Consider the following 19,389-nt stretch of genomic DNA (forward strand, 5'->3'; position numbering starts at 1 on the left):
TCGCGTATTTCCGGTTTTTCTAACTCCGCCGTAAGTTGCGTTTTTATCTGTCGCACAGCAGTGTCCAGCGCCTCTAGGAGAAGTGGGCTTTTCTGTTCGTTGACGTTGTCGCCGTTCACTGTTTGGAATCACTGAAGTCTCGGGAGTCACCGCCGCTGCCATCAACATGTCGGTCCCAAGCGCCCTCATGAAACAACCGCCCATTCAGTCTACGGCTGGGGCCGTCCCAGTTCGCAATGAGAAAGGTACTGTGCTGAGCCGTTTTCCAGTCGGATCTTACCTCTTTCCTCAGCATACTTCAAACCTACCTAGACAGACCACCCCAACCCCACCAACCCTTAATATTACCCTGCCCCGTGTTTCTTCGATTTTTCTCATCAAACTCGCCTTCAATCGCTTTGCTTAAAGGAAAAAAAAAAACCTACTTTCATCTCATCTTGTTCTTATTGCCTGTCTTCTGCCCTCACAGCAGGCATCCCTCCCTTCTTTCCTTGGACTCCACGTATAAATTATACTAATATACATAGCGAATGCCTGCTTTTGCAGAGCGTCGTGCGGGATGCAGCCCCTTTTTTGTTAAATATAGCCGTCTGTTTATGCTGCTTTTATAATTAACATTATTTTATGTGTCTATCTCCCTCTACTGTATCACAAGCTCATAACGTCCTTGAGACAGGAACCAGGTCTTATTACACTTTTTATTCCTTTCAACCTACGCAGTGACTGTATTAAATTGAATACAAACTTGTGTAAGGCAGTATTAAGAAATTCATATTGTAGATGCGAGACATGTAAAAAGAGGCACATTCTAAGCAGTGTGCAGTTTTTCACAACTGTGATTCCTGTCACATAGGTGATATAAACTAAACGATGTGGAAGGGCAGAGAAGGAATAATCTCTTCAAATTGGTGTAATCAAGGAAAGCTTCTTGAAGAAGGTAGCATATAAGTTGATCCTTAAAGGATGAATAGGATTCCAGGGCAGATAGAAGAAGGAACACTATTATCTGTTTGGGGAGTTAAACTAAAGAGTATTTTTTCAAGGAGGATTTTGGAAAATAGTATCAGCTCTTTTTTTTTTTTTTTTAATTTTTTTAATGTTTATTTTTTTGAGAGAGAGAGACTTAGTGCAAGGAGGGGAGGAGCAGAGAGTGGGAGACACAGAATCAGAAGCAGGCTCCAGGCTCTGAGCTGTCAGTACAGAGTCCCACGTGGCCTTAACCCACGGACCGTGAGATCATGTCCTGAGCCGAAGTCAGGAGCTCAAGTGACTGAGCCATCCAGGCACCCCTCTTTTTTGTATTTTAAATAAACTGTACCTACCCTTGTGCAGCTTGTCTTTATTTTTTAATTCAACGTGGCTTTTGACAAGTATGCTTTGATAAATACAGATCTAATTCATTTTAACTACTTAAGAATTCCATTGTGTAATTAGGCCAGTTTATTCCCTACTGAGGGGCAGTTAGTTGTTTTTTCTCCTGTTACAAACAGCGCTGTAGTTGTCATTCTTTTTTTCTTTTTAATTTTAATTTTTTAAATAATCTCTCACCCAACGTTGCCCTCAAACTCACGACTCCAAGATGAAGTCTCATGCTCCACTGACTGAGCCAGCTAGGCACCCCCTATAGTTGTCATTCTTAAACGTGTCTCTTTAGTGCACTGTGTAAGAATTTCTCTAGGGTAGACTCCTAGAAGTTCATCATCAGTATAACTAGCTATTTTCTTCCTAAGTTGATTAATTTATTTTGAGAGAGGGGGAAGGGCAAAGAGATGGGGAAAAAGAAAATCTCAAACAAGCTCCGCACTGTCCGTGCAGAGCGAAACGTGGGACTCGAACTCAGAAACCGTGAGATCATGACGTGAGTCGACGTCAAGAGTTGGACACAACCAACTGAGCCACCCAGGTGCCCCGTAACTGGCCATTTCCAGTTGCTCTCCACGTGGGTTGTAAGAGCATTAAGAGTTTGAATTTCCCCATATATTCATTAATACACTTGATTGTATCAGGTTTTTTTTAATTTTGCCCATTCCAATGGGTATGAAATGATATCTCATTATTTTAATTTGCATTTCCCTAATTACTCACAAGGCAAGGCATCTTCATATATTTATCAGTTCTCTAGGTTTTCTCTTCTCTGAATTACTTGTTTCTGTCATTTACCTATTTTCTACTTGGTTTGTTTTTCTATATCCCAAGTCTGTCATATCTGTTTCCCATTTTGTTTTGGTTTTTTGGCTTGTCTTTTCACTTTAATTTTGGACTTTTCTGTTTCATAGGCATTTTTAATTTTAGTGTTATCATATTTACCAACTTTATCTTTTATAGCTTGTGATGTTTGTATATTGTGTAAGAAATCCTTCCCTGTACTGAGATTATAGATATTCAAATTATATATATATTTTAATGTTTTTATTATTTATTTTGAGAGAGACAGTGCAAGCAGAGGAGGGGGAGAGAGAGAATCCCGTGATGTCACTGCAGAGCCTGACATGGGGCTTGATCCCACAAACCGAACATGAGATCATGGCCTGAGCTGAAATCAAAAGTCGGACACCCAGACGCCCCTAAAAATATTTTCTATCATTTAAGTGTTTGTATATACTAAATAGGATTGAATACACAATTGTGCAAGACAGACTGTAATTTAAAGAGCTTATTCAATAGGGATGTAAATGTTTAAGATAGGTTTTTCACACTTGGGTCTTAATGCGTCTGGAATTTTGTGTGTGTGGTGTCAGAGATATAATTTTACTGTTTACCTTATGGTTAACCAGTTGTCCCTACTGCTCCATTGTTTGACTAGCCCATCCATTCTCCACTGCCTTTTAATGTCGCTTCTGTAATATACCAAGCTCTTGTATGTAGGTTTGTCTGCTTTCTAATCTGCTCCATTGGTCTCTATGTATCCTCTGAGTCAATGACATATTGTTTCAATTACTGTAAGTTGTTTTTTTTTTTAATTACTGTAAGTTTAAATAAGCCTTGCAATCTGATACAAAAACCCTCCCCCACTTCACCATTTTTTTCATTAAAACTTTATTTTTTAGATCAGTTTTAGGTTCACGTTTCCCATATACCCTCTGCCCCCACACAGGCACAGCCTTCTCCATTATCAACATCCCCTACCAAAGTGATATATTTTTGCAATTGCTGAATCTACATTGACACAGCATAATCACCAAAACCCATAGTTTACATTAAGGTTTACTCTTGGCATTGTATCTTCTATGGGTTTAGACAAACATTTAGTGACCTACATCCATTATTATGGTATTGTACACAGTATTTTCACTGCCCTAAGCATTCTCTGTGCCCTGCCTATTCATCCCTCCCCCAGCCCAACCCTTGGCAACCACTGATCTTTTTACTGTCTCCATACTTTTGCCTTTTCCAGAATGTCATGTATTTGGAATCATAGAGTATGTAGCTTTTTCAGATGGGCTTCTTTCATATAGTAATATGTATATAAGTTTTCCCATGTCTTATGGCTTGATAGCTCATTTCCTTTTAGCACTGAATAATATTCCATTGTGTAGACATACCATAGTTTATTCATTCACCTAGAGAGGGACATCTTGGTTCCTTCCAAGTTTTGACAATTATGAAAAAGCTTAAATAAATATCAGTGTGCAAGTTTTTGTGTGAACATTAGTTTTCAACACCTTTAGGTAAATACCAAGGAGTGCAATTGCTGCAGCATATGGTAAGAGTATGCTTAGTTTTATAAGAAACCACCAAAGTGGCTGTGCCATTTTGCATTCCCACCAAGAATGAATGAGCATTCTTGTTCTACATCCTCACCAGCCTTTGGTGTTATCAGAGCTCTGTAGTTTGGTTATTCTAATACATGTGCAGTGGTATCTCATTGTTTTATTTTGCATTCCCCTGATGACATATGATTTGAAGCAAATATGCTTATTTGCCATCTGCGTATCTTCTTTGGTGAGGTATGTTAAGGTGTTTGGCCTCACCTTGTTCTTCAGGATTCCCTTGGTTCTTTTTGACCTCCTATTTTTCCATGCAATTTTAGAATCAACCTGAGGACAACTGTGAATGGAATTGCCTTAAAATTACAGGTCACGCAGGGGCACCTGGGTGGCTTAGTCAGTTGAGCGTCCGACTTGGGCTCAGGTCATGATCTCATGGTTCGTGAGTTCGAGCCCCATCTCGGGCTCTGTGCTGACAGCTCAGGACCTGGAGCCTGATTCAGATTCTGTGTCTCCCTCTCTCTCTGCTCCTCCCCTGCTCACACTCTCTCTCTCTCTCTCAAAAATAAAGATAAAAAAAATTAAAATTACAGGTCATGCATTTATTGATTAACTTGGGCACAGTTGTCATCTTCTCTCTTCCTTGAATAGGATATATTTCTCACTTATTTAGATCTTTTGGATCTTCCAATGTAATGATATATATTTCCTCTAAAAAACTTGTAAATCATTTGTTGAATTTATTCCTTGGTATCTTATAGATTAGTTACTATTGTAAATAGTATTTATTTTAAGTTTATTTATTTACTTTGAGAGAGAGCGAGCACGTGAGTGTGCACACAAGTGGGAGAGAGGCAGAAGGGGAGAGAGAGAATCCCAAGCAGACTCCATGCTGTCAACACAGAGCCTGACTTGAGGCTCAATTTCACAAACTGAGATATGACCTGAGCCAAAATTAAGAGTCAGACGCCTAAATGACTAAGCCACACAGGCGCCCCTGTAAATAATATGTTTAAACTTTATTTTCTAGTTTATGTAGCTAATGTACAGGTACCCTTATTTTTATCCAACATTTATTAAGCATTCTCCCTGAATTCATTTTTAGCTTGCCTGTTTGTTAATCTTTTATTTTCTACATAGTTTATTATAGTCTGCAAATTGTGAGTTTATTTCCTTTTTTTTTTTTTAATTTTTTTTTTTCAACGTTTATTTATTTTTGGGACAGAGAGAGACAGAGCATGAACGGGGGAGGGGCAGAGAGAGAGGGAGACACAGAATCGGAAACAGGCTCCAGGCTCTGAGCCATCAGCCCAGAGCCTGACGCGGGGCTCGAACTCCCAGACCGCGAGATCGTGACCTGGCTGAAGTCGGACGCTTAACCGACTGCGCCACCCAGGCGCCCCTATTTCCTTTTCAATCCTTACCTTTTGTCTCTTTTTCTTATTGCCCTAATTAGAACCATAATAAAATGTTGACTAGAAGGTGTGATAGGGACAATGTAAGGATGCCCACTGTTTTTTAAAGGAATGCTTCTAATTTATCATTAAGCATAATATCTGTTGTTAAGATTATGTAACTTAAAATACATAAACTTTAAATAATATGTTACAGGGCACCTGGGTGGCTCAGTCTGATTTTGGCTCAGGTCATGATCTCACAGTTCCTGAGTTTGAGCCCCACATCAGGCTCTCTGATATCAGCACAGAGCCCACTTTGAATCCTCTGTCCCCCTCTCATTCTGCCCCTCCCCCACTTGCACATAGTCTCTCTCCCTCTCAAAAATAAATAGAAAATATTAAAAAAAAAAAAAGAAAAAGAATGGGGCACCTGGGTGGCTCAGTCGGTTAAGCGTCCGACTTCAGCTCAGGTCATGATCTCACAGCTCATGAGTTCAAGCCTCAGGCTCTGGGCTGACAGCTCGGAGCCTGGAGTCTGCTTCGGATTCTAGGTCTTCCTCTCTCTCTGCCCCCTCCTCCACTCATGCTCTGTCCCTCTCTGAAAAATAAAACAAATATTACAAAAAATAAAAAAGAAGAAAACACCATTAGATGAATAGATGGTTGGATAATGGCTCTCTTCTCCTGCTTCAACTCTTGTTTACCAGGAATACAGGGCTCTACCTGCAAAAGCAGAGGTTCAAGGACATTGGGAAAGAGGCTGCTGAAACATAATACATTATCTTTATCACCCAGGTGAGATTTCGATGGAGAAAGTGAAGGTAAAACGTTATGTGTCGGGAAAGAGGCCAGACTATGCCCCTATGGAGTCCTCAGATGAGGAGGATGAAGAATTTCAGTTCATCAAGAAAGCCAAAGAACAAGAAGCAGAGCCTGAGGAACAGGAAGAGGATTCATCCAGCGACCCTCGACTGCGGCGTTTGCAGAACCGTATTAGTGAAGATGTGGAAGAGAGGTAATGACTAGGGTTATGTTTCCCTGGACCTAAACCCCTACAGGTTACTTAATAAGAACAACAACAATAAGAGCTAGTACTTGAACAGTACTTACTATGTGCCAGACACTGTTCAAGTAAATTTCCTAATGTAATCTACCCAATAACCTTGTAAGGTATGTACTATTATCCTAGTTTACAAATGAGGAAACTGAGGCATAAAGGGGTTAGGAAAATAACATGACCAAAGGTATATAACCAGCAAGTGGCAACCAGTAAACATGAGGTTACCTCTGGTCCAGAGGCCCAAATTAACTCACTAAGGAAATAGAAAGCACAAACCACTGGTTGGTTTGTTAAGAGGAGTCTTAAAATTTGAGAAATTGAATTAATCCACTCACTTGTTTTAAAGGCTAATGAGGGGAAATGACACTGATGAAGTAGGAAAAAAGGCCAGATGAATAAATGGTCTCATATAGGAAAGGGAGCCTCCCATTGAAGGATTTTATATGTTGTGAGTTAATTGAGACATTACCTTACAAAGTAAACCAGATGTCTCAAACTTTCATAGTTCATATTGTCTTAGGAATTTTCTCAGAGAGCCCCCAGGCCTAAACAGTTTTGTTTATTAAGTAGTTAGATCCAAATACTTTCTAAAAATTCACATTTTAACATTTAAAGCCATTTGCAAAATACAATACACACAAAAGAAGGAACATTTTTATTTCATTCTTTTTTTTTTTTTTTTTTACTGTTTCAATTTTCTTTATTTTTTTATTGTTGAGAGAGATAGAGCATGAGCGGGAGAGGGGCAGAGTGGGAGACAGAGAATCCAAAGCAGGCTCCAGGCTCCAAGCTGTCAGCACAAAGCCCGACGTGGGGCTCAAACTCACAAACCGTGAGATCATGACATGAGCTGAAATCGGATGCTTAACTGAGCCACGCACATGCCCCAAGTTGTTTTTTTATTTCATTCTTACATAACCATAATCACTTATTAGTGGGGTTTGTGTGCCTTTTGGACACTGACAACTTCTCCAACTTTGGAATCAGAATGGCAATGTCACTCTCATATCCTGTACCATATTGATCTTCTTGGAGTACTTTTTAATACAGGAGTCCCCAAAGATGCAGTGTCACTGAAAAGAACCCTAGTGTGATCTAATGTTGAAACCGAACCACCTGGAGCTATAAATCAATCCCAGCACATCCATATGTTTGTTACAGTGCCTCATGATGCCTTAGCTTACATTTAATGTTTTAATCCAACTTGACTATTTACTCTGACACTTTGTTGTTTTGTTTTGGTTTTTTGTGGGGTTTTTTTTGAGCACTTTGAATTGCAAATGCTGTATCTGTATTGGTTTAATTATGGTTGGTTGGTTGGTTGGTTTTTATTTAAATTCAAGTTAGTTAACATATAGTGTAGTATTGGTTTCAGGAGTAGAATTCACTGATTTATCACTTACATACCACACTCAGTGCTCATCCCAACAAGTGCCCTCCTTAATGCTCATCACCCATTTAGCCCATCCCCTCACCCAACACCCCTCCAGCAACCCTCAGTTTGTTCTCTGTATTTAAAAGTCTCTTATGGTTTGCCTCCCTCTCTTATTTTTCCTTCTCTTCCATTATGTTCATCTGTTGTATTTCTTAAGTTAAATTACACATATGAATGAAATGATACGATATTTGTCTTTCTCTGACTGACTTATTTTACTTGATATAGTATACTCTAGTTCCTGACACTTAAAATTAGTTTCTTTTATTTGTACCTCAGTTTCCCCCTCTCAAGACTTAAGTTGTTTTTTGTTTGTTTTTTTTAATTCTTATTTTAATTCCAGTTAGTTAACATACAGTGTTACATTAGTTTCAGGTATACAATATAGTGATTCAGCACTTCCATACATCACTCCGTGTTCATCATGACAAGTGCACTCTTTAATCCCCATCACCTATTTAACCCCATACCTCCAAACTCCTCCCCTTTGGTAACCATCAGATTGTTCTCTATAATTAAGAGTCTGTTTCTTGCTTTGTATATTATTTTTTCCCTTTGCTTATTTGTGTTGTTTCTTAAATTCCGCATGAGTGAAACCATATGATATTTAAGACTTCAGTACCAATAAAAGCAAACATATCCAGGTGCTCTACGAGTAAGGAATGTGGTTGGTGCTCTTTCGTTTTTGTGATATTGGTGTTACACCTGAAGGTGCTGTTTTTCAGATTGGCTCGCCATCGGAAAATAGTGGAACCTGAAGTGGTAGGAGAAAGTGACTCAGAAGTAGAAGGAGATGCGTGGCGCATGGAACGAGAAGATAGCAGTGAAGAAGAAGAGGAAGAAATTGATGATGAGGTATAAAAAAGGAAAATGGAAAATTCTTTCTAGTTCCAAGAAAAAGTTGGGGCCTATTCTTTGTTGAGGTCCCAAAGGCACAAGCTTACTGCTTTTGGCAGGATTCTGATCCAGTGTTCCCTATTGGTTGGAAATAGGGTTGAAAATAAAATAGTCCTGGGTGCCTGGGTGGCTCAGTCTTTTAAGCATCTGACTTCAGCTCTGGTCATGATCTCACAGCTTGTGAAGTCCCACACCGGGTGAGCTCAAGTCCTGCTTTGGGTGAACCCTGCTTCTCTCTCTCTCTCTGCTTCTCGTGGGATTCTCTCTCTTTCCCTCTCTTTCTCTGCCCCTCACTCACTTATACCCTCTCTTTCACACACACGCACACACAAAGAAAATGGTGCTATGTTGTATTTACTAGTATCAGAATTTGTTAAGGTTGATGAGGGAAAAATAAAAAGCTGCCTTAGAGCACAGGTCATTGGGCTGACTGACTTGGATATATAACTTGATAGGAAATAGAGCGGCGCCGTGGCATGATGCGTCAGCGAGCACAGGAGAGAAAAAATGAAGAGATGGAAGTCATGGAGGTGGAAGATGAGGGACGTTCTGGGGAGGAGTCAGAATCAGAATCTGAGTATGAAGAGTACACAGACAGTGAAGATGAGATGGAGCCTCGCCTTAAGCCTGTCTTCATTCGAAAGTAAGTATCTCACAAACCAGGCCTGAGCTACTACTTTCCAGGTCTAAGGATAGAAGCCTCTTTTCTACCTCATGCTTTTCTGAAATGTAAGCACCAAGCAAAAGTCTTCTACCCAATTCCCTACCTGTGCAGAATATTTGCTGAGGAATATCTTGGAGGTAGCAGAGAGCCCGAGTTGATTTTCACATCTCCCTTTCCAGTTAAAGAGCACAAAATTAAACTTGAAGAGTAAATTCCTGTTCCTTTCCTAATGGCGAGAAATCCTACTACTTACAGTCTGGCAGGTTCCTTACTATTCAGGCAGTTCTCAAAAATGAATGGAATTGTGATGCTGTAAATACCTGAGGAGACTACCTGTTTTGGCTCGTTGCAAATAATAGAGCCAGTGATTGTTGGGCTTTTTCTGATTTGGATGGGACTTGAGTTTGAGGACAAAGAGCTCCACGCTAAGGGCTTTGGGCAATTAACAGGACCTCTGTGCTGCAGGAAGGACAGAGTAACAGTTCAAGAACGTGAGGCTGAAGCATTGAAACAAAAGGAGCTGGAGCAGGAAGCAAAACGCATGGCTGAGGAGAGGCGCAAGTACACACTCAAGGTACTGGGAGTGGCTGTGAGGATTGCACACAAGGAGGAGTATGCTTAGGTTTGTCTGAGGAAAACAAGGAAGTCCAGCAGTTAAATCGTTCTCCTTACCCAGATTGTAGAAGAGGAGACCAAGAAAGAACTGGAGGAGAACAAGCGGTCCCTGGCTGCCCTAGATGCTCTCAATACTGATGATGAAAATGATGAGGAAGAATATGAGGCATGGAAAGTTCGGGAGCTAAAGAGAATCAAGAGGGACAGAGAAGATCGAGAAGCGTGAGTAATAAGATGGGCATAGAGTTTGATACCGCTAATGGGACAGATTCCTAGTAGGGTAGCTGTAAGACTCAACACCTACTGTGAGTTCCATTCTAACATTCTTTAGGGTTCCTGCAACTGGGTGAGTTTCCCATAATTAGAAAGTGGCTTATTACAATAAAATCAGGGAAAAGAAACACTTTTCTTGGTGTTTCTCTGTGATAGAGTGCCAGCCAATACTCCCTGTAGTTTCATAGTAGACACACACAAGTTTATCATTTATAAAAACCCAACCCAAAATTTGGTGACTTGAAACAATTGATTATTCCTCACAGTTTTGGAGGTTGGCTAAAGAGTTCCTCTGCTGGTTTCACCTGGTCTCTCTTACACAGTTGTATCCAGCTAGAGGACTTACTGGGCTAGAAAGTCCAAAATGGCTTCATTCACATGTCCATTAGTTAATCCTGACTACCAGCTAGAATGCCTTACTTCTTCAGTGGGCTAGATTGGCTTCCTTATGTAACAGTCTCATGGCAGTATTCCAAGAGGGTAAAGGGGGAAACTGACCTCTTTGAGGCACGCATGTCATTTCTGCAAAGGGGCATGCATAACGGTGAGGGGAAGAATTTGTGGCATTTAAGTAATCTACCACAGTCCCTGTTGTTAGAGTAGAATCATTTCTGAGCTGGATCACCCATTCTTAAACATTACTAGGAATGAGAGTAATCCCAGATTGCAAAGGGAAACCATCACTAGAAAACTCTGTCCTCAGCCTGCAGTTCCTAAGATTTTTATCCTGGATTTCAAGGGATCCATGTACCCTTTAAAATTGTATACAACATTATGTGTACATTTGTATTTTTCTGGAGGGAGGGGATCTTTGACCCCTTCTCCCAAAAAGGTTTATTTCATAGCAATCTACTTAATGATGGTTAACCCTTGGTTTGTGACATGTAAGTATATATAGGACTACTAAAGAAATACCAGTAAAATCTTAACACAAGTTAAATTTGCATTTTTTTTAAGCCAAATAGGCTTTTTAGGGAGGGGAAATTAATAACTTTGCAAAATCAAGCAGTAATAGTATGCCTGAACCTTTAAAGGTTAGAATCAACTTTTGGAAGTTTGCAATAATGAAGACTACATCAACTTTTTATATCTTGGTCTCCTGATATGAATTCCTAACAGGCAATGACTAGAATTGAAGAAAGTAAATAGTGCTTGAAAGGAGATGAGACTGCGTTATGTTCAGATAATTGAGTCTTTCTGAAACTGGAATGGTACTGACAGTTTTGTTTTCTTCACAGTCTTGAGAAGGAGAAAGCAGAAATTGAACGAATGCGAAACCTGACTGAGGAAGAGAGGCGAGCTGAGCTTCGGGCAAATGGCAAAGTTATTACCAACAAAGCTGTGAAGGGCAAATATAAGTTCTTACAGAAGTATTATCACCGGGGTGCCTTCTTCATGGTAAGAAATGAAAAGGGAATGGGAAGGTTGGTCTGTAGAAATAACTCCAAACCTGTGAGTTCTTTTTTCCCTCCAAGAATAAACTGTCTTGGGATGTTACTTTCACTTGCCAATGGTCAATTTTCTGTTACTTTTTGCATCTGAAGAATATAAACCCGATAGAAAAAACGATTTGGCAGCAGGATTTTAGAAGTAGCAGCAACTATTCTCTTTTGGCTCCCGCTCTCAGGAGGAAATGATGTAATAGAAGAATTGAGGAACTGAAATACCGAGATAGTGATCTAAATAGATACATCCTAGACTGTTTAGATTCCCACAACCAATTAGATATCACTGTTCACAGCCAAGTGAGAAATTTTGCTTATGCAAAAATCAGGCCCTGCAAATAGCTTTACATTAACTCATATTTGGATGCAAAAATTTAATTCACTTCATTCTGAGCTGACAGGAAATGACTTAAACCTAACTAACCAAAAAATGGTTAACCAACCATTATGTATAATATCAACAAGATTTTGTTCTTCATATAAAGACCAAGGCCAATAATAGAGTCTCTTAATCCTATAAAGTGATGAAGACTTCTTCCAAATTATTTAGATTATACCAGTGATAATTCCTTAATGGGGATATGTCACAAAAAGACAATGGGAGAACTGATTGCATTTATTAACATAATACCATGTGGTTTGTTAAATTATTTCCTGACGCTAAAGGAGTTTGTATCAGAAAGCTTTTTCAGGGGTGCCTGGGTGGTTCAGTTGGTTAAGCATCTAACTTAGGCTCAGGTCATGATCTCAGTTCGTGCGTTCGAGCCCTGCATCAGGCTCTGTGCTGACAGCTCAGAGCCTGGAGCCTGCTTCAAATTCTGTATCTGCCTTTCTCTCTCTCTCTGCTCCTCCCCCCTGCCTCTCTCTCTCTCTCTCTCTCTCTCTCTCTCTCTTTCTCAAAAATAAACATTAAAAAAAAATTTTTTTTAAAGTAGTTTTTTCAAATGTTGTATATCAAACCCTAAATATCCTCCATTATAGCTAAATCCCTGCCTTTCACTGTAGACAACCAATAAAATTTTCAAACTTCAGTGGAGGGTTCCTTATTCCCCTCCAAAATCAGTTTCAGTCTATTCAGCAGGAAATGTTTGCTTATTGTATAGTTTTCCAGCCCATGTAGTTGTTTTTGTGTTTTTTTTTTTTAAGTTTTATTTTTTTATTTATTTTTTGGGAGAGAGAGGACAAGCAAGCATGGGAGGGGCAGAGAGAATCCCAAGCAGGCTCCACAGTCAGTGCAGGGCCCAATGCAGGGCCTGAACTCATGACCGTGAAATCATGACCTGAGCTGAAATCAAGAGTCAGACACTTAACCAACTGAGCCTTCCAGGGTGCCCCGCCCATGTAAATTTCTAGATTGGAGTCTATGGAAATTATAAATTTCTCTAAGGCTGTTTTGGAAGAGCCTGTTCTCCTGGTACTTGGTGTGAAGTGGAGCCTCATCTCAGCTCTGGCACGGGAGCGGGGGCCCCGTGAACAGAGTGCTGGCAGGCCCCAGGAACAGAGTGCTCTGGCTGACACAATATAATTTGGAGCCATTACAATATATTGTATGTAGGACACTACTGTGGAGCTCTTAATATGCAGAATTTTACATAGTATGAATGCTAACCATTTTTACGATGATGCTATTCATATAATATGTTAATACTTGCTAAACAAAATTATGAAGTATTGCTGACTAAGATACGTAAGGAAAGGGTTACATGAAAGTCTTTTGGTTCACATATTCAATAAACTTCTTATCTGGATAAGGAGAGTGAGGAGAGTGAAGTTAAAATATCTTCTGAGATTGAGAGACTCTCCACCCTAACAAGGAGAAAAGTAGATCTCACAAAAACTGTCGGTCTTATCTTTAAAGCCTTTCTATAGCTGAAGAGAAAAGAATACTCCAAAAGTGTGTATGGTTAAAGGACTCCACTCTTACACAAAGTTGTCCTTAACCAAGATGGTGCTGTTTTAATTCCTTCAGCACGTTTGTAATTTGTATCATAACATTATGGTTTTAACTAACAGGTTGATGTGAAACTATTCTCTATAGTTATTTTATAGTTAATTAAATAACCTTTTGAGCATTTACTATGTAAAAGGCACTACTGGTTTTTTTTGTTTTGAGGTAGACTCCATGCCCAACATAGGGCTTGAACTCACGACCCTGAGATAAGAACTGAGCCAGCCAGGCACCTTAAGAGCACTACTGTTTAACACTGCTAGAGGATATGTAATTCGTGCCCCTCAGATGGCTTACAACCTAAAAATGGGGCTAAGGCAAATATATACTGTACTATAGCAAAAGGACAAGCGAAAATACTGTGGGACTTCTGAAGAGGGAGAGGTTTTATTTTGTAGATGGAAAAGAGTAAAGGAGGTGACATTTAAGATGTGTAAACTTTCTGACTTGTATAGTAGGAAGACATTCCAGGTGAATGGACTAGGAGGGGAGGCAAAAAGTATCATCTATAAAGGGAAGTTGCAAGGAGAGGTAGATTAAAGCTATATAGTATTTGGCCTTGACTATTATAGAGTTGTGCATATTTAACAAAACAGAGAACCACTGAAAGTTTGTGACTGTGGCAAATGTATGAGAGTGTTTTAGGAAAAAATCTAGTCGCAGTGTATAAGATTGATTCCAAGAAAACACTATACCCCAGATAATGGGAACTTATAGGAAGTGGTGGGGCACCTGGGTGGCTCAGTCAGGTGAGTGTCTGACTGATTTCAGGGTCATGAGATGGGAGTCCCACATTGGGTTCCGTGCTGAGCATGGAGCCCACTTGAGATTCTCTCTCCCTCTCTCTGTCTCTGCCTCCCCCCACTCTCTTGCTCACTCTCTCTAAAAAATGGGTGATGGGCATTAAGGAGGGCATTTGCTGGGATGAGTGCTGGATGTTATTTGTAAGTAATGAATCACTAAAATCTACTCCTGAAATCATTATTACATTATATGTTAACTAACTTGGATTCAAATTAAAAAAAAAAAAATTGGCAACTCATTGTGCACAAAGATTACTCAAATTTTTAATTTGGGGAATTAAGAAAATGTTGTTCCTACTAATGGAAGAAGCTAGAAAGAGATTGGTTTGGAAAGGTTAGGGAAATGATTTTCACTTTAGATGTGAGTCTGAAGTCCCATCCGAATATCCAAGGTAAGATATGTAATGGGCAGCAGAAAATTCAGGAGCAGACATTAGGAGCCTGTAGAGGCTTCTACAGAGTCGGAGTTATGACTGAATGAACATATTGAGTTCAGAGAATATAGCCAACCTTCAGGAAATGTTTACATTTAGGAAAGAAAAAGACAACACAAAGGGAAAAAGAAGTATCATCTCCTCAACTAGATGTAAGCTCTTGAAGAATAGGTTCAGTACCTTCTTTGTATCCCTTGTGGCTTAATAAATTTGTGATTTGAATATATGGGAAATAACCACAAGATTAATAAGATTCTTTTCTACAGGATGAGGATGAAGAAGTATACAAGAGAGATTTCAGTGCACCTACTCTGGAGGATCATTTCAACAAAACCATTCTTCCCAAAGTCATGCAGGTAATGGGGTACCTTAAGAACAAGCAAGAGAGAAGTAATGTATTGAGGGCTGGGACATGATATTTGGTGGTATAAGTCATCATCTATCCTTCTTTCAGGTCAAGAACTTCGGGCGCTCTGGTCGCACCAAATACACCCACCTTGTGGATCAGGACACCACCTCTTTTGACTCAGCATGGGGCCAAGAGAGTGCCCAGAACACAAAGTTCTTTAAACAAAAGGCAGCTGGGGTACGAGATGTATTTGAACGGCCATCTGCCAAGAAGCGGAAAACTACTTAGAGTTCAACTATTTATTCTTCCGGCTGTGGAACACAAGGGGACATCTTAACATCTGGTCCTTGATTTGATGTTACTGTTACTTACATGGCCCCTATATCCAGCCTATTGGATGTACTGCCATACTTGTGACACTAGGTAACCCAGTCTTTGAAGGTGCTTTGTGAGGTTTGGACTCATGCTGAGAAACCCACAGAAAAGCACTATCCAGGTAGGATTAGAGGCTCCCCACTTAAAACCATTTCTGAGAAATCTTAGGTTTCATCACATCTCTGCCTTCCTTCCCAAATTCACTTGGGACTATTCCAGGTTTCTTTTTCCAGCCTCTTAGCTTGGGTTAGAAACATGGGCATGTAAGTGGACAATGCTACCTTATGGGAAATCTAATCTCACAGATAGCTGTCTTGAGTTTTTGGTTGGAGTCAGTTTTTCTAAGTGAACATATTTTTTGATCCATTTATGTGTGTGTGTCAAGAAATAAAAGAATCATACACGAAGGTTTTTTATGATACTGGAAATAAAATGTGCTGGCTAACAAGAATCTACCTATTAAGTAAAATAAAAGCAGAGAATTGTTGGGCTGAGTGTTTTACGTTTTGATCATCACCTTTGCTCTCAGAAACAAACTCAGATGCTAGATAGGCTATATTCTAAGTGGCACCCAGATTTACTCCATGAGCAGAAATATGTATGGTTCTCCTTGCTCTCTAAACTACAGCTGTATTTAGAACAAAAGTTGAGGGGCGCCTGGGTGGCGCAGTCGGTTAAGCGTCCGACTTCAGCCAGGTCACGATCTCGCGGTCCGTGAGTTCGAGCCCCGCGTCGGGCTCTGGGCTGATGGCTCAGAGCCTGGAGCCTGTTTCCGACTCTGTCTCCCTCTCTCTCTGCCCCTCCCCCGTTCATGCTCTGTCTCTGTCCCAAAAATAAATAAACGTTGAAAAAAAAAAAAAAAAAAAGAACAAAAGTTGACGCATGAAATGAGGAAGCTAAGTACTTACCAGTATCTTCTCCATGCCCAGCTTCTATATCAAGGATGGCACAGTGCTCTCCCAGTTGCAATGTAATGACATCATGCTACACTTAATTTCAGTGATTTTCCACTTAATATTTACTACATAACCACCCTGCACATGGCAGAGCACTAGGAGTCAGGAGTTGTAAGGAATGACATTTAATCAGTGGGAAGGCTATTTCTCAATTACATAAAAAAATGAGAAGGCCAACGTCTTTTTACAATCTTTTAAAATGCCCCACTGGGAGAAACACTCAAATTTCTAAATGTCCTAAAATAAAAATAAGAGTATAAATTACTATGAGGTAATAAACCCATAAAGATGAGTATAGGTCACTTGTGTGGGTGCCAGAGAGGGATACAACCTAAGAGTTACCCTAGACCCAAAATGAGAATAGCCATTGAAAGTTTATTTTGAGAGAGTGCGCCCCCGTGCACACACATGAGCAGAAGAGAGGGAGAAGAGGAGAGAAAGAATCCCAAGCAGGCTCTTTGCTTGTGTGCGTGAAGCCGATGGGGCTCAATCTCACAAACCATGAGATCATGACCTGAAGCAAAATCAAGAATCAGCAACCAGGTACCCCAAGGCACCACAAGACATTGACATTCTTTTAAGAACATGTTTATAGCTATTTGAGTGTCTACTCTGAGGCAGACACTAAGCTTTTTACATTCACCAACTCATAGGTTCTAAATCTATTCAGGGGCGCCTGGGTGGCTCAGTCAGTAAAGTGGCTGACTTCGGCTCAGGTCATGATCTCACAGTTTGTGAGTTTGAGCCTTGTGTCAGGCTCTGCTCACAGCTCAAGCCTGGAGCCTGCTTTGGAATCTGTATTCTCCTTTCTATCTGCCTCTCCCCAGCTCATGTTTTCAAAAATGAATAAACATTTAAAAAAATTTTTAAACTCTATCAGGTATGTATCATTTTACAGTTGAAGCAGCTCAGCAAGTGAAATGGTCTTCGCTCCAGGATAGAAAATGGAATGTTAAGGTAGTGTTAACAGTGGCTCAGAATTCAAATACTAAATCAACTTCATAAAGTCTTTCATAAATTAATTCTGTATAAGATCTAAGCTTTGATATCTTCTATTGCACTTACCATGTTTCTACCTCAGTATTTAAATTCTTAATTCAGTGGCTTATGAACAAGACTAGTGGCTTACATCTATATACAGTGGCTCCTTAGCAAGTACTGCTCTTTGAGTTATTCGTAAACCACTGTAGAGACCATGCCACGGGCTTCAGCAATTTTGCTGAGACTCCAAATATACCTTGAATACTGTTTAGCTAGTTAGATGAGTTGAGTTTGGCCTGCCACCTAGCATCTGCATGTGAACGTGAGGTCATGAGGTATTTTTCTATACTGATCCTTCATATAATTTCATGAAATCCTGGGGGGGATGAGGGGAGTTGCTTAAATTCAGTTATATTCCAACATGTAAATTTGCTACAATAAATTACAGTATGATACATATAGCACTTGATCCAAGATAATTGCAAAATAAGAATAAGTCTTTATTGAAATAAAATAATCCAGTGAGTGGGTCTGAGAAAGCAAAGATCAGTTGGTTAAGGCAATAAGAGCCTCTACCACATTGCCCATGTGTTCCCTCAAGCTCCGTTCTGCTGCTGCTCGTGAGATCTCCATCTCTGTCATCTGCAGGAAAAGGATCAATGATGTTACCCAAGCCTCTTCTGGAGTATTAAAATGCCACCAAGACTTGCTGACTCTACTTGTTTCAGTAAACAACCCCAATTACACAATGTAAACTCCTCTGCCCATACACTAGTTAAGCATTACTACTCACTATCAGCTCCAGATCTTCCTTCTTAATGGTGACTTTGGCCAGTTCCTTCTCCCTGCAAATATTCATGTACATTAATCCTCATTCTCTAAACTCACCAGTCTTCACCATCCCAGGAAGGATCATTCCCAGCTGTGCCTTCCAAATAAATGACTTCTGACAAACACTGTTGAGTGAAAACACAAAATGACTTCCACTCCCTCACCTAACACGCCCTTCCCCTCCTGTCTGGAATCTAGGAGAGGCAGCAGGGACTGTCAGGAGGCCTTTCCTTCCAACCAACACGAGAGTAAGGCTGTAAACCTTATATATGCAGGAACTGGTGACAGAGTTGAAGAACAGTACAAGGTATAAAGGCTTAACGATGCCTTTATTTTTGTATGGGGGAAAGAGACGGACTGGTAGGGCTGGCTGCACGTACGTAAACTTACCGCTCCTGTTTGGCTTTCTGCTCCCGGGATCTTCTGTCTCCAATCACGGACATCGCCTATGGGGGGAAAAATATCTGGTTACTGCTCTGCTACCCACAATTGCTAACAATCTAAAAAGCCAGTAATAAGCGGGTCAGGGGGTCCATTCGCGATGACGAGTGTATCAGGAAGCAAGGCCTAGGTTTAATTCAATTCTGTCCACCTTAAACCCAATCTTCGTCAAGCTCCTTTTGCAAGCGGAGGGCTCTAATGACGGTTTCCCTTTTGCCTTCTCTCGCCAACTAGATGGTTCCCCGTCTTGGGAGCGAGGATCACAGTTACAACCTAAGAGGCCCCTCCGCTCTCAGCCCACCCAGACACGCTCACGGCCAACCTCACCGTCTCCAGATTGGAACTCTGGATCTCCTTCTCCTCCGCGTAGTCGGTGACTCGCTCCAAGTCCGCCGCACCGCTGTCATGCTTCCGTGGCTTCTCCGGAGGCCGCTCTGGGCCGCTGGTTTCAGTCTCCAACTCCAGCTCCACATCCCCCTCGGTAGCCATACTGATCCCACCGTGCTGCCGCAAAGGCCCCGCCCCACCTCACGAAGACTTCCGGTAACTGCCCCGAAACTTCCGCCCGGAGAGGACGAGGCGGGGCTGGCTTCGGGCCACACCTTCATTAATGTTTTGGATTCTAGAAGCTTCAGCCAGGACAACAGGTCGTCTCTAGGACTTCCTTCCAGTGTTCTAGTATTGTTTTCTCCAAGGCCCTCTCCCACACCTAGCCCATCACCACTCCAGGACTTCCCAACCGACAGACATCCTTCTCTTCACCTAGATTCTACCCCCC

At 40.8% G+C, this 19,389-nt stretch overlaps 2 protein-coding genes across 2 annotated transcripts; one reads left to right on the top strand and one right to left on the bottom strand.

The window, feature by feature from the left end:
• Positions 1-34: 34 nt before the first annotated feature.
• Positions 35-15,889, top strand: MFAP1 (microfibril associated protein 1). Its single transcript, XM_047075176.1, has 9 exons — positions 35-245; positions 5,900-6,119; positions 8,325-8,454; positions 8,952-9,139; positions 9,626-9,734; positions 9,837-9,997; positions 11,287-11,446; positions 14,945-15,034; positions 15,133-15,889. Exons 1-9 carry the CDS (start codon positions 167-169, stop codon positions 15,313-15,315), a joined length of 1,320 nt encoding a protein of 439 aa, XP_046931132.1. The 5' UTR covers positions 35-166; the 3' UTR covers positions 15,316-15,889.
• A 1,929-nt stretch (positions 15,890-17,818) lies between these two features.
• Positions 17,819-19,356, bottom strand: HYPK (huntingtin interacting protein K). Its single transcript, XM_047075177.1, has 4 exons — positions 18,939-19,356; positions 18,561-18,616; positions 18,133-18,184; positions 17,819-17,981 (listed from the first exon to the last, which is right to left on the bottom strand). The coding sequence occupies exons 1-4, from the start codon at positions 19,098-19,100 to the stop codon at positions 17,886-17,888; spliced, it is 366 nt and encodes a 121-aa protein (XP_046931133.1). The 5' UTR covers positions 19,101-19,356; the 3' UTR covers positions 17,819-17,885.
• Between the last annotated feature and the right edge of the window lie 33 nt (positions 19,357-19,389).

This window comes from Lynx rufus, unplaced genomic scaffold (assembly GCF_022079265.1).
Source record: "Lynx rufus isolate CCGP_SWC_20201006 ecotype Redwood Valley unplaced genomic scaffold, mLynRuf1.p SCAF_13, whole genome shotgun sequence".
Taxonomy (NCBI): Eukaryota; Metazoa; Chordata; class Mammalia; order Carnivora; family Felidae; genus Lynx; species Lynx rufus.